The sequence below is a fragment of the Callithrix jacchus genome, chromosome 11 (genome assembly GCF_049354715.1).
Source record: "Callithrix jacchus isolate 240 chromosome 11, calJac240_pri, whole genome shotgun sequence".
Lineage (NCBI taxonomy): Eukaryota > Metazoa > Chordata > Mammalia > Primates > Cebidae > Callithrix > Callithrix jacchus.
The window spans coordinates 64,821,761-64,836,322 of NC_133512.1; the positions used below are offsets into that span (position 1 = coordinate 64,821,761).

Below are 14,562 nucleotides of genomic sequence, written 5' to 3' on the forward strand. Positions count from 1 at the left end.
GAAAAACAAAGCTCTAAAATGCAACATAACAAATTATTTTCTCTGTCCCTTTTGCTTTGTTGCTTGTATTCTGCATGAGTTGCACTCAATTGCCCTTTTTTATTACATGTGTGCTCTGATATAACTTCATAGATACTTCACATAGAATGTCTGAGATACAGGATTTCTGTAACTAGTGCATGCACAGAGTGAGTCATCATCCTTTCTGCTGGATGGTAGTGTTGTCATTGCTATGAAACACTCAAGCTCATGGGGCCACATTCATTATACATTCATATTTTTTCTTGGCAAGTTCAACTTAAGACATTATTTTTTTTCCTTGAATACTAAAAGTCTCCCAATGTCATTCTGTCTGTGGCCACTATTATAAAAATAGATGTTTCTGCCAAAATAACTGTGTGGTTTAATGTGTAAAGTGTTTTCCTAATAGTGAAAATACTACAACAGAATTTTTATTTTTTTACCCAGATATATCAACAGCTTGAAAATGAACTGCCTACCATAGAACACTTTTATGTTATACTATAATTTTTAAAACTATTGCAAGGCTTAAGTAATTCTGTATAGTTGAAGATGCTTAGTTATATAAATCTTAATAACTTTCCTGAAAGTATGATTATTATAGCAAATTTATTTTGAAAAGATGAAGCTGATTTTATTAGGCTCAATAAATAAGTCACGAAGCTTAAGAAATATGTGTTTTTAGTGGTGATTTTGATATTGATAATGGTCCAGACTAAATGTGTTGATGAGTACATCAGTACTTCCATTTGAAAATTTCACTCAGTATTATCATTGCTACTTTGGGCAAAGGGAGACCAAAACATGGGTATTGAGTCATGCCAGATATATTTGCTAAAAAGTTAAGGAGTACAGCACAATGCACATGCTATAATAGTTTTATAAAATTCATCAGTTGGAATTCAGTTTGTATCTCCCACATTCTTACTGATTGCAATATTTTTAAAAAGCTCACTGGTATTTATATTTCTCACAACAGGACATTATATTCAAACTAGACACACACAATTTGGAGTCTGGCAGACTGAAATGTCCTTTCGATCCTCTGCAGCCTTTTGCTTCAGTATTAGCAGGTAAGGTCAATGACATGCAGTTCTTACTTTTAAATGGTTTTCTAAGAGGCATGTGCTGACTGAATCGCAATTTGTTATTGAGCTAAAGGTAATTTTGGACTAATCTTCCACCAACATTTTGGTTCCATTATTTTAGTGCTAAATTTGTCTATACTGTGCATCCTTATCAGTAAAGGAAGGCCACAGCCATCCATGATGTCTTCACCGTTACTCTTTAAATGAATTTCTGATTGAATTTTTTATAATGCAAAGAACACATAATTACTTGTTCTATAGTTTTAGATATAGACGTCTGGGGATTTTCTTATGTTGTGGTATCCCCCTGTCTGACTTAATATGGAAGTTAAATATAGCAATTCCATGTGTGGGTAAATTAAGCCAAATTAATCAACCTATAGAATAGAGATAATAGAATGTTACAACATCGTCCTTTGCAATTTCCCTATAACCTGATTGTATCAGTGGAAACATAAAATTTCTGCTACCATAGCTAGTCTTCTCCCACTTAGTATTCATCTTAAATTCTCTTGTGAGACAGCTATCTTGTTCAAGGAAGCAGTACTGTGTGGTCTGAAGTCTGTTCCAAGGAATGTCGGCAAGACTTCTGAATTTCAACCATTATAAGGACTCCTTTTGTCTTGGTTTGGTTCATGACTTTAGTCTCTTTCTATTTAACTTGTCTGTCAAATGTTTGAACAGACGATAAGAGTGAAACACCATGACATTTTAATTTTCACTTAGTGAGAACTAGTGATTTTGCTTTGAAGTGACAGCATGTGTGTGTTTGTGTTTTTTTAAAATTATGTGACTAATGGTCAGTCATTATTCTCAGAAAATGAGATAGATGGTTTGTGATTCTGATCTGTGAAGTGGAGTTGGCACACCCTTAATAAAGAACAAAACAAACAATAGATTGGCAGCATTTGTTACTCCCCCTCTGAATCTCCAAGTAATTTTAGGTACAAGGAAGAAGTTTTAAAGCCTGGATATTCAGATTTAATTTTTATGTTGAAATATAATTTTCCTGACAAAACATTCAAATACTTGCAGTTTTATAGGTTTCAAAGTAATAGTTCGCTTCTTTTACTCTTACCAAAAGTTTTAATAATGTCTTTGTTATTATTATTTTTCTTTTTAAAAAATATGCCCCAAATCAAATATTGCCATTTACCTGATACACTGTAGGTAAATACTGTAAGAGGATGGAAGCAGTACCTTTATCCACGTCCACTTTGTGTTGCTGGAGTTCTCTCTCTCTCTCTCTGTGTGTGTGTGTGTGTTTCCTTTAGAAGTTAGCTATTCTCATTCTTTTTTTTTTTTTTTTTTGAGACGGAGTTCTGCTGTTGTTACCCAGACTGGAGTGCAATGGCACGATCTCAGCTCACCACAACCTCTGCTTTCTGGGTTCAAGCAATTCTCCTGCCTCAGCCTCCTGAGTAGCTGGGACTACAGGTGCACACCACCATGCCCAGCTAATTTTTTGTATTTTTAGTAGAGACGGGGTTTCACCTTGTTGACCAGGATGGTCTCCATCTCTTGAACTCGTGATCCACCCGCCTCGGCCTCCCAAAGTGCTGGGATTATAGGTGTGAGCCACCATGCCCGGCCACTATTCTCATTCTTAAGGTTGAATTATCCCTGATCTTTCACTGAAAGCTGATATAATCAGCATCTGTAGAAAGTATCTTAATCCCTTCTTATACAAGGCAGAATTTTAAAGATATGTTTCTAAGAAAAAATAAATTTCAGTGATAAAACGATGTATTCGTTCTCATATTTAGGCATTTATAAAATCTAAATGCTCTGTAGGGATTTGCCATTTTTTACATTGTTCTATTAAATGTGAAACAAAATAGTTGACTAAGAAGGTTTCTAGGGCGAGGCATGGTGGCTCACGCTTGAAGTCCCAGCACTTTGGGAGGCAGACATGGGCGGATCGTGAGGTCAGAGGATGGAGACCATCATGCCCAACATGGTGAAACCCTGTCTCCACTAAAAAACACAAAAATTAGCGGGGTGTGGTGGTGCGCTCCTGTAATTCCAGCTACTTGGGAGTCTGAGGCAGAAGAATCACTTGAACCCAGGAGGTGGAGGTTGCAGTGAACCAAGGCTGAGATCACGCTACTGCACTCCAGTCTGGCAAGAGAACTCCATCGCAATAAATAAATAAATAAAATCTTGAAATAGTAGACGTTTAGCTCTCAAAGAGACAACTTATTCTCCTGCAGGAACATTCTTCTTCCTGCCCCTCCACCCGCCCCTACCCAACACCATGACTAATATGAGGGAACATGGATCCCTGCTCCCCTCTTCTCCATCCCTGATGCTTTTCTCACTCCCCTTCCTTCCATCCTCTTCCTCTCTCTACCCTGCCTTTTCTCCTTTCTCTCTGTCCTCCGCCCTCCTGCCTCCACTTTTTCCCTCTTCCTCTTATTTCCCTTCTTCCTCCTCCATCTCACCATCCCTTCTCTCCTCCTTTTCCTTCTCCTGTCTTCTTTGTTCTTCTCCCTTTTTCTTTTTGGCATCCTCCCTTCTCTCTTTTCTTTCTTTTTCTCTCTGTTGAAACATGGATATGCACTTCACACAAATAACAGAGGAAGTTTGGTATGCAGTAATGGCAACATCTTTCCCCTTTCAAGAATTCCTGTTTATCAGAGCTATTAGAGACATGATTAGCTACAAGGAATGCAACATGTTATAATCACAATGACTTTAGTGCTGAAATCTCCCTTTCAGCAGAGGTTAAGAAAAGAAAATTTGTGGTCATTGAGGTTGTGTCAGTTAAGAAAATAGTAATTACACAATCCATTCCTCATTATGGCCTTTAGCTTTTCATATTTTTTTGTGTCTTATTCTAAAGAGGAACTCCTAATTATGACATTTCTTTGAATTGTTTGTGGGGAGAAGAAAAAGAGGAATCACTTATTATTATTTACTCAAAAGGGAAACTAATGCATATGCAACTAGAATTTGGCCTGTTTTATATTCAAGGATCTAGTATCAGCTTACCAAAGTAAATTGAGTTATCCTTTCTTCAACTAAGCTACATTTTCAAAATCTGAATGTGAAATTTATGAAACAATACATTCTGTTATTAAGCAACAAACATCTTTGGTGTCATGCTGTGACGTTTGTATATGTTAAATAGCATCTCCTGCTGTACTCTTAAAATCCCTGTGTACTTTTTTCTCCTTCCCAGACGAGAACCTCTACTCTGGAACAGCGTATGATTTCCTTGGCAAAGAAACCGCATTTACCCGATCCCTTGGGCCTCCTAATAACCACCACTACATCAGAACTGACATTTCAGAGTACTACTGGCTCAATGGTTAGTGATTTTTTTTCACTTTTGATTGTCTTGCCTTTGGTTTAGGATAGATAAGAAGTGCCTTATTATTCATTCAAATGTGTTTTTGGAAGATTTGATTTAGCTCAACATTAGAAAATACATTTGAAATAATTCTCCTCGAAGACAAATCTCCAAAACCTTTTGTTTATACAGTAATACTTAATATTTATTGTGTGCTATTCCCAACAGTCTTCTATGCTCTAATTGATATTTTAAATATTCACCATGTTATCTGGGATATATCATTATTTTATGCTTTAAGAAGCATAAACTATTATGCTATAATAATACTGAAGTACAGAGAAGTAATTTGGTCAAGGTCTTACAACTTGTCAGAGTCAGAGTGAGGATTCAAGCTGGCAATCTTATGCTTACAGTCTGTGTAAAGACCAAGACATGTACTGTCTGTTAGCCCAATGAACTGGGGTTAGATTGCATGTTAACTTCTGTTGTTTAAAAATAATATACGTTTGGGTTAAGACACTTCTCTTCAAAAATTTTAAGCATATTAATATTGACATAACATTGTCTGATTACTATTTTAAGAATCACACAGTATTTTAAGTTAAAAAATTTAAAAAAACATAAGAAACCTATGAACTTATAAATTTATTTATTTTATTAATCCAAGGACCATTACAAAGCACCCCACTCCACCGCACTCCCTACCACCGTCTTACAACAGATTAAATTTTGTCATGATACCCTAATATATGACTTTATTCCATTGCATGACAGAATGAAATAACACTATAACTTAAGCAGGCAGATATTTCTCATTCCCATGATAAATATTGGGCTTTAGTGAAGGATACCAGGATAGAGATTTCCTAGGGGCTATCTCTCTATCTCTCAGTGCCTTTTAAGCAATAACAACATAAACAAAAGGGAAAACACTCTGAAAACATTTCTTTAATCAAAAAGCACAGATCTATTTGTTTACACAACAATGTGATTCTCCTTGGCCAAAAGAGTACCCTGAATAGGTAGTCTTAAAAGAAAAAACAAATATAGAATATCCCTGACTATGTGATTATCCATTAATTTATTGACACACATGCAAAGCAAAGCTATCTTTCTGTGCATTGTCAGATTTTTGTGGAATTACATGATTTGAAAGTAACTTCTTAGATATCACCTAGAGAATAGTTTAGATAACTATTTGAGTAAAGAGATATTTTTACAGCTTATAGTGACATATAAGATTGTATCTCTGTATTGGGATGGCAAATACCATCACGTTTCCCCTCTTCTAAAAGACAATAATATTTTTTCCTTAACTGTAACATATTCATTAATATGTCAGCAGCATTGTCAATACAATAAATGTAGTAAGTATGCATTCAACTTTATTTATCTAGAAATGCTATTTTTAGTTCTGTATGAAGAAGATTAGAGAGTAGGAAACCTTGGAATTGGTTTAAAAATTCCCTTAGTAAACAACTTCTGAGGCCTTATTGCCTACTGGGTGCTACTCTGTCCATGCAGCCTGCACAGATAGATAGCGGAGGGTCACTGACCTCAGGGATGATGAATACCTTACTCAGCCTGGAGCATAAAGCAAGAGTGGGAGACAAGGCTACAAAGCTGCAAATATTATCTTGAAACCATGATGGCTTACTTTTTAATCAGGGAGTCAGAACTTTGTTTTCTAAAGGTAACTTACAGAAACAATGGCATGTTTTTTAGTAGCATAAAGGGAATAACATGAAAGGAAGACTAAAGAAGGACGAGGACAGAGAGACACAGGCCATTGAGTGAAAATAGGGAAATGAGAAAGGGATAGCAACAAAGGTAGTGAAAGTAAGGATGGGCATGAGAATATACTGCAGAGAGTATTTGAGAGAGAAGATACTGGTTTGTAAATAGAAGAATCCAAGGATGTGAGGCACAGCTCAAGAGAATTGGATGTGGGAAAGTTGGCAATTAAAGAAGCCAGTAGAATGGAAGAAATTAAAGACAGGAGAAAAGATAAATGGTAGAGGAATTCTCAATTGACAGAATTCAAGCAAATGACTACTATGCAGAAAATTAAATTTTATGGTTCTAGAAGATTCAAGACAGACTACTTAGTGGTTAAAAGTCAGGGTGATTATAAGACCTACTTTTCCCAGGACATTTGCAGTTCACTTCTGTTCTTTTACTCTTAAAAGTGTCCCAGTTTAGGCCAAAGTTATAGCTTTGTTTCTGTGGAATGTATTTATTTGTGTTTAATTGCTGAATGGTGCCTTGGTCAAACCTTTCTGTCCATTCAAATTCTTTGTCTGTAAATATAGAATCAATTAACAATAGCATCTATTCACAGGGTATTATAAAGATTAAATTAAATCATAAGTCTGTTAGAAGACAATTTTAAGAGCTGAATTAGTGTCAATATAATCATCATGATCATTATTATTCCTGAAGGTAGCAGAGGTAGAAGTGGGGCTAAAACCCTGAGTGCCGAGTGATTCTCTACCATCTCTTTAGCATTTCATATTATTGACCACCTTTTCATTCTCTCCCTCTACACTTCATAATTGTGTGAGCTCATCCATCCGAATAGTTTCAACTGTTTCCTGTGTTCCAGTGTTCCTAAAATTGTGTTTCCAACCTTTCCTGTAAATAAGTGGCCTTAAAAATAATTTATTTGGATGACTTCCATTTTTATTCTAGATTAAAAGAAAAAAGACGATTGTTCTATATAAAAATCAAGATATTTAAACCTTAATTTTGATTGTGCTGTTAAATTGTTTTAAGATTTTTACAAGTGGTTTAATTACCTTTTGCTTTAATTGAATCTAAAGTCTAAAATCTTGTGAACTTTATACATCTTGTTTCTTCTTTCAAAACTGTCCTTCATTATAGATTTCCTGATTTTTATCTATTTTAACTTTCTTGACTTCATCCACCCAGTTACCTTGGAGTTATCTTTGATTCCTTTCTCTTCTTCCTCTCCTTTATCTAATCTATTACTAAGAGCCTTTACTTCCTTGAAAATATCTGTTGACCTTGTTCTTTCTATGGTTACCATCTTCCTATAGGTCTTCATTACCTCATTTCCTTTTTATCATCACCATTTTATTGTTTACTAACTGATCTCCCTATCACTCATCTCTCCCCATTCAAATTTATTTTATAATATTTATTTTATATAATATCAAAGTTATCTTATACACTTATGTAATATCCATGCTAGTCCTAATCTTGGCACATTTAAAGTGCTATTTTATTGACTGTTATAATCCTAAGAGATTACTACCTGCAGTCTACATTTGGTAGTATAGTAGATGTCAGATAATAGTTGATAAACAGCTAGTGGAGGTGAGTTTGAAGCTCAAATATGCATATGTAGCTCCCAACACTGTATCATTTCCATTGTCTGATAGAGCTCATCAGTTCAAATTCTGCTCTTTTGATGGCATCTCCCCTGCTCTTTGCAGCCTCACTACAAACTGGGCCATATGTACATGCCATGTATGGCAACAGCAAACCAAGGATGTGAGTCTGGTAGTAGGAAGTAGGACAGACAAAGAAAACGGAGTTTGGCAAGCAATGAGTTAGGCAGCCTAGCTGGAGCCAGGCAAAGTATAAGCAGCCAGTCAGATGTTTGCTGAGGGAGAGTCAGGCCAGAACTAGAAGAGCACAAATGCTTCAGGAGACTCAAGTCATTCAGGAGTTCCCCAGTGCACAGAAACTAGGGCAGAGGAAGGGGAGAAATGATAGAAATGGTGATATTCTTATAATGAAGAGAGACCTGATGGAATAAGACAAAGCATTGGCTTGCTCAGAGGACATTTCTGTCCTTCATGAGAAATGGCCATTTTCCAGATCCAGTCAGCCTATGGTCCAAAGTCAATGGGGTCATCTGTCTGGAGTCAGGAGTGTGAGGAGAGAGAATACAGATGAACTGCAACAATTTAGTATTTAACTATTAAGATGCATCTTCTAAAGAATAATATTTTTAATATGATACTACATGAATCTTGTATAAATCCATTTTTATCATTGAACCACTTAGGGAGTTTAAAATTCTGGATACATGTGTGCATGCCATATTGTGTTCTGTGCCCCACTTGGCATTAACCAGAGTGAGATCAGCTAACCACTTAACAGTGCAAGGATCCTTGTCAGAATTTGTCTAGGGCTGTTTAATCCAGTTTCAAGACTTAAGAAGTAGAAATCCTGATTCCTTTCTTAAGATACTGATCCACCTAGCAAATACTTTAGGAGGAGGATACAAAGTGGCAAAGATTATTTTTTTTTCGTCTTTGAGGCAGTTTTTATTTGAAGTTGTAGAAACATTTTCTTTAATGGTACTTTTATGGGCATTTCTAAATGAAGACTTTGATGGTTCCAGACTGATTTATCAACTTAATCCTAAAACATACAGGAAATAGGAATATAGATGCAAACTAGGGTGTTTACTCAAATGCAGTTGAGCTTTTGTTAGAATTTTAGGATAAAACTAAGAAGTGTGACCACTTGGAAGATGAAAACAAACAATAACGCCTCAGATGCGTGCATATGTTTTTGTTTTCTTTCTTGGAATAGATGAGAACTTGTGTTTTAAATTTTCATTTTTAACATGTGGAGACAGTTTTCATTTGACGTTTCTCTTGGGGTGATCTGTTGTGTGAAAACTCTCCTTCCACATGAAAGGAGAACATTAAATAAGAATAATAGGAAAATGATATTATAAGAAGTAACAAAAGGAAGTTAGGAACTTACTATCTGTGAAATAATGATAGTGTGCTCATCTGGATGAAGAGAAGTTCATAGGGAGAAAGGAAAGTGGTGTGTGCTGCAGGCCACATGAGTTTATGCCATTTTCATTTGGCAGTGCTTCTTGGTTTTATGCTAGAAGTTAATCTGAAAATGAACTATTTCAAACTGCATTCCTATTGGGACATGTACTTCAAATGCCAAATGGAGAAAATGTGCTATAATAAAGCCCAGGTGCCTACTGGTATAATTTTAAATTGTTTAATTCATCAACTATGCACTGATTAAATGATGCCTATTTTTACAAATTTGGCAGCAAATCAGGAACATTTCTATCATAAAATACTAACATCAGAGTTCTAAGACCAGACCTCAACAAAATCTGCAAGAAAGAAACTGTTCCTGCAGCTTGTATTTATTTTTAACTCTCAAGTATGCTATTTAAATCACAGAATAAAGCACTACTTGATAGTAACACTTTTTCTCATAATTATATTTCTTTATACAACAAATATTTAGCTTCAACACCTTCAGTATTTCCCTCCAAAACAATTTTTTACAGTACTTGTAAGAGAGCCAATATTTAATAGAGTTCAGTAAAATCAACAATGACTGAATAAACAGAATTACATTTTTTATGGTATACATTAGTTGAAAGGTAAAATAAATAGCACTTGGAAAAATATCCATGCTCTTTTCTCCTCCCACTGCACTGATGTCATACTATAATTTCTGAAATGTAGACCAGTGTCATAGCCTACCTATTGGCTATTTCAAATAGCCATACCTTTCAACATTTGGATGATGTTTTTCATATCCGAAGTGGGTTGTCCCATGCATTTCAGCAATATGACAATGAGTTGTCATATTTATTTATACTTATTTTAGACTCCTTTTATCATTCTGTTCTATTTTATAATTCTGCTATTTTCATTTTTTTTAATTGAACTCTATAAACAAGTGAACAGTGATCAGCTCATGTAACTCTTTCTCCCATTTGAGTGACTGAGGAGAGCTTTATAAGCAACTCTCTCCTTCATATTGGTATTCCTTTTAACTGTTAGGCTTTTCTGTTTCAAATCACTGAGTTTTCATTTTCTCTCTAGAGAGAAGATTATACTCTTTGTACCACTATGTTGTTTTTTAAATTATAAATTCAATCATTTTGTAGGTTTGATAGGAAACTAACATTTCAAGGGCTATCACACTCTGTAACTTCTACATAAATTACATGTAAGTGTTACAATAAATTCTACTCATGTTAGTACCGATTTTAATCCCAGATATTTGTGAAGATAAGGAAAGCCAATCATTTCCTATAATTTCTGTATAGTTTTATATTTATATATTTTTTCTCATTCAAATTACTTAAGAATTTATTATTCAGTCGCTATGACCCCTGTCCATCCATACAGCTATATTATTGATCTTGAGTTAATGAGTCTAAATGTGTCTTTTACCTATCCCTTATATACATAGGGCTTTATTTATTTTTGTATTTGTATATGTTTAAAATATGCATGCGAGTTCAGCTAGAGATTTCCATCCAGTTTGGCAGCATTGAATTTAAGCATCTGTAAATTCAAAAAGTTCTATAGATGATATTCATCCCTGGTCTGTGTTTGTGGGAGCCCACAATTGGTTGGTTTTCTCTGTTCATTATTGTAAAATCATTTCAAGTCAGTGGAAAAATCAAAGCTAGGCATTCTCCTTAGCCATGTCTTGACCATATGTCAGTATTTCCTTAATCCAGATTATATTTGGTTTGATATAGAGTGTGTGTTCTTATTCACTCTTATATTATTTGATTCTAATAGTTTTCCTTTTTTGCACTAAGTTCCTTGAATATAGTAATATGTAAATACATTATTCTTTGTTTTCTTAGGTTTCAGAAATTCTAATCTCACATATATAGAACAATTTGATTCCACAAAGAGTTGCTTTTCAAAAGAAAATGTATTTAAATAAAAAATAAGAAGTGTTGGCCGGTGCAGTGGCTCATGCCTGTATGTAATCCCAGCACTCTGGGAGGCCGAGGCAGGTGGATCACAATGTCAGGAGTTCGAGACCAGCCTGGCCAACACGGTGAAACCCTGTCTCTACTAAAAATACAAAAAAAGCTAGGCATGGTGGCGCGTGCCTGTAAGCCCAGCTATTCCAGAGGCCGAGGCAGGAGAATTGCTTGAACTGGGATCCGAGAAGTGGAGATTGCAGCGAGCCGACTTGACGCCACCGCACTCCAGCCTGGGCTACAGAGAGAGACTCCGTCTCAAAAAAAAAAAGAAGTGTTAGTTTGTGATTTAAAAAAATTTTTTTTTACTTTGCTCAGTGATCAAAACCAAGTGTTTGTGATTTGCCAACAATTTGAAAGAGGACCAGGATGGGGGACCTTGAATGGAATTGTTAATGGGCCTTGCCAATGTGAGATTAATTCGAAAAAATAAAATAAAATATTTTCTGCGGGTTTCTAAAATTTTATTGTTATATATTTTTGAAAAACAGTACAAAAGTGAGATTATCAAGGATATAAGAGTCCACTGAAGTTCCAATTTACCGAACAAACAAACAAAACAAAACCGGGAAATAATATAGAATAAAGAGAAGAAAGGTCATGAATATATTTTCCTCCTTTTTCCCTTTCAAAGCTGTGCACTAGAGCAGAGAAGAGATTGGTTGGGAGACACAAGGCCAACCCAGAGAAGCTGAGTGAGATGATAATGACTGACTACCCATGGCTTGGAACCCAACATTATCTTTTTTTTTCTTTTTTTCCCTGATATGATCTCGGCTCACTGCAACCTCCGCTTTCTGGGTTCGAGCGATTTTCATGCCTCAGCCTCCCAAGTAGCTGGGCTTACAGGCATGCATTGCCACACCAGGCTAATTGTTGTATTTTTAGTAGACAGCTTTTCACCATGGTGGCTTGGCTGGTCTTGAACTACTGACCTCAAGTGATTCATCTGTCACAGCCTCCAAAAGTGCTGGGGTTATAGGCGTGAGCCACCATACCTAACCCAACATTGATTTTTGTCTATTGAAGAAGGCTACTGTGAAGCTTTCTTTTACTGGGCTATTGGCCAATTGCTACACATTTTCAGGACAGTGATTTTCATTACACCTGGGGCTCAGGGTAATCAGAGCTCTAGGCAAAATGCTAGAAACAGCAATATTGATATTTTTCACCTCCCATCAATTTATTTTCTTTTAAAACTTGTTGGCTTCTATTTTCTCTTACTTCTATTTTTAAAAAGTCAGTGCTCTGTGCTTCTTTACAGGTACCACACATTTTCTACTTAAAGTCTTCCCATCATTTCCCAATAACCATACTCTCTGTTTTCTTTCCTTTAATCCAATTATTTCTGAACTAGTATCATCGTATTACTGACCTGTTATCTGGTTAATTTACGATTATTCAAAACCAAGACTTAAAATGCATAGTAACTCTTAAACAGGGAGTTAGCAACCCAAATAGATTTGTCATTGATACAGTGCACAGGGATTTATCATATAGTAAACATTTTTATGCTGTGCATATATTATGGTCATATTTTCAGGTCAGTAATATAGATCTACTAAATTTTTTTTTTTAATTTTGTATTGGATTATAGGTTTTGGGGTACATGAGCAGAGCATGCAAGACAGTTGCGTAGGTACACACATGGCAGATCTACTAAATTTTTAATAATGACATATTATTTTACAAGTACATGGATGTACTCAATTTTCTATTAGCCTCTGTGTATTGTCATAATAATGATAATGCTTATCAACCCCATAAATATCATAATAATAAATCACATTTATCAAACACTTGTTATATAATTAGCCTTTGATGCTGAATGCTACACACACACACACACACACACACACACGCACACATGTATATTCACTTGGTAATCATATAAATTCTCTTACTAGTTAGATGACATTGGTAGTTGGTAGTCTTAAATTATATATGAGTAAATTGAGTCATTGAAAAGATAAATAATGTGACAAAGGTCACCATTCCAGTAAGTGGCAGAGAAAAGATATAAACTCAGGAAGTTTATCTAGAGCCTATACTGGACTTACCCAAGCACTATTGGTTGTTTCCATTTTTATACCCCTTGAGCAATTACACAAAATGCATCTAAGTATAAATACATCACAGTATGTCAAAATGAGTGCTAGGTTTATAGTATTTCCTAAGCCCTTTATGAAAGACATTGTGGTTAATAAACAGTGACTCCTTTATACAGAAAGAGAATATAAAATCATAACAACTGCATATCTAAAAAGACCGACAATTAATTTAGTCTAGTCATGTTCTCACCTGCTCTCCGGAATTCCTGGAGAACTTGTTCTGTACCTCTTTATGCTGACACATATTTCTACATTGTATCATGTTTATTTGTATACACATCTCATTTCCCACATCCCACTCATGGTTCATTTTTCAAAAATTCTACGCTGCTGATTGTTTTACATGGAAATACCACCATACTATGATGACAGGATTGTTTCAGTATCTTAATTTATAGCTTCTTTTCTTTCAAACAGGAGCAAAATTTATTGGAACTTTCCCCATACCAGACACCTACAATCCAGATGATGATAAAATATATTTCTTCTTTCGTGAATCATCTCAAGAAGGCAGTACCTCCGATAAGACCATAATTTCTCGAGTTGGAAGAGTTTGTAAGGCAAGATATACTTATATATTTTACTTAAAGCATATATATATATATATGTATGTATGAAAAAACCGTGTAAGGTTTAAGTCAAAGTTACTGCCCATTATTCATAAATGGTATGATTCATACTATCCTAGATGTGTAAGTTTAAAAAAAGGATTCACATTTTTCAAATATTATCTTTTTCGAGCAGTCCTGAAGTGTTTCCCTAGTGTGAGTTACACCTCTTTGGCAGCTTACTTCTTTTATTGAAGGCTATTCCTTTGCCAGTGATTGCTATTTCCAGTAATATCACTGCATCATCCTGATTCGTGGAGCTTAAAATGTTTTTATACAATGTTAAATAATTGAAATGAAAGTAACAACATAATCCCCAGAGTAATTTAAGCATCAACAGATTTATATTCTATAGTTTTAGCAACACACACGTCACACATTTAAAATTATATATATTTACATGTATCAAATAAGTTTAACATTTTATTTTGTTATTACTCTATTAAATACTTTCTAGACCTTTAATATAGATTAGGATTTGAAAGAAAATGAGGTTAAGAGGAAAAAGACAACCACAATGTGAAATATTTATTTTGAAGAACATGAAATCAATTTTTAATCTTGCCATTTTATGTAAATTACAGAAAAACACAGATACTCTATGAGAGTTTTCCATATTGTGCCACCAAAGCTCTAGACTGAATACAAGATTTATGGAATAGTAATGCTACTAGAGTCATACTTT

At 35.0% G+C, this 14,562-nt stretch overlaps 1 protein-coding gene across 3 annotated transcripts in view; it reads left to right on the forward strand.

The window, feature by feature from the left end:
• SEMA3D (semaphorin 3D) overlaps positions 1–14,562 on the forward strand; it is a 214,417-nt gene that overhangs the window by 132,977 nt on the left and 66,878 nt on the right. For all 3 annotated transcript variants that reach the window (XM_009002554.6, XM_078342090.1, XM_002751650.8), the window contains 3 exons: positions 1,001–1,094; positions 4,294–4,422; positions 13,687–13,829. In XM_009002554.6, coding sequence (XP_009000802.1) covers positions 1,001–1,094; positions 4,294–4,422; positions 13,687–13,829 — 366 coding nt within the window. The remainder of the gene's footprint in view (positions 1–1,000; positions 1,095–4,293; positions 4,423–13,686; positions 13,830–14,562) is intronic.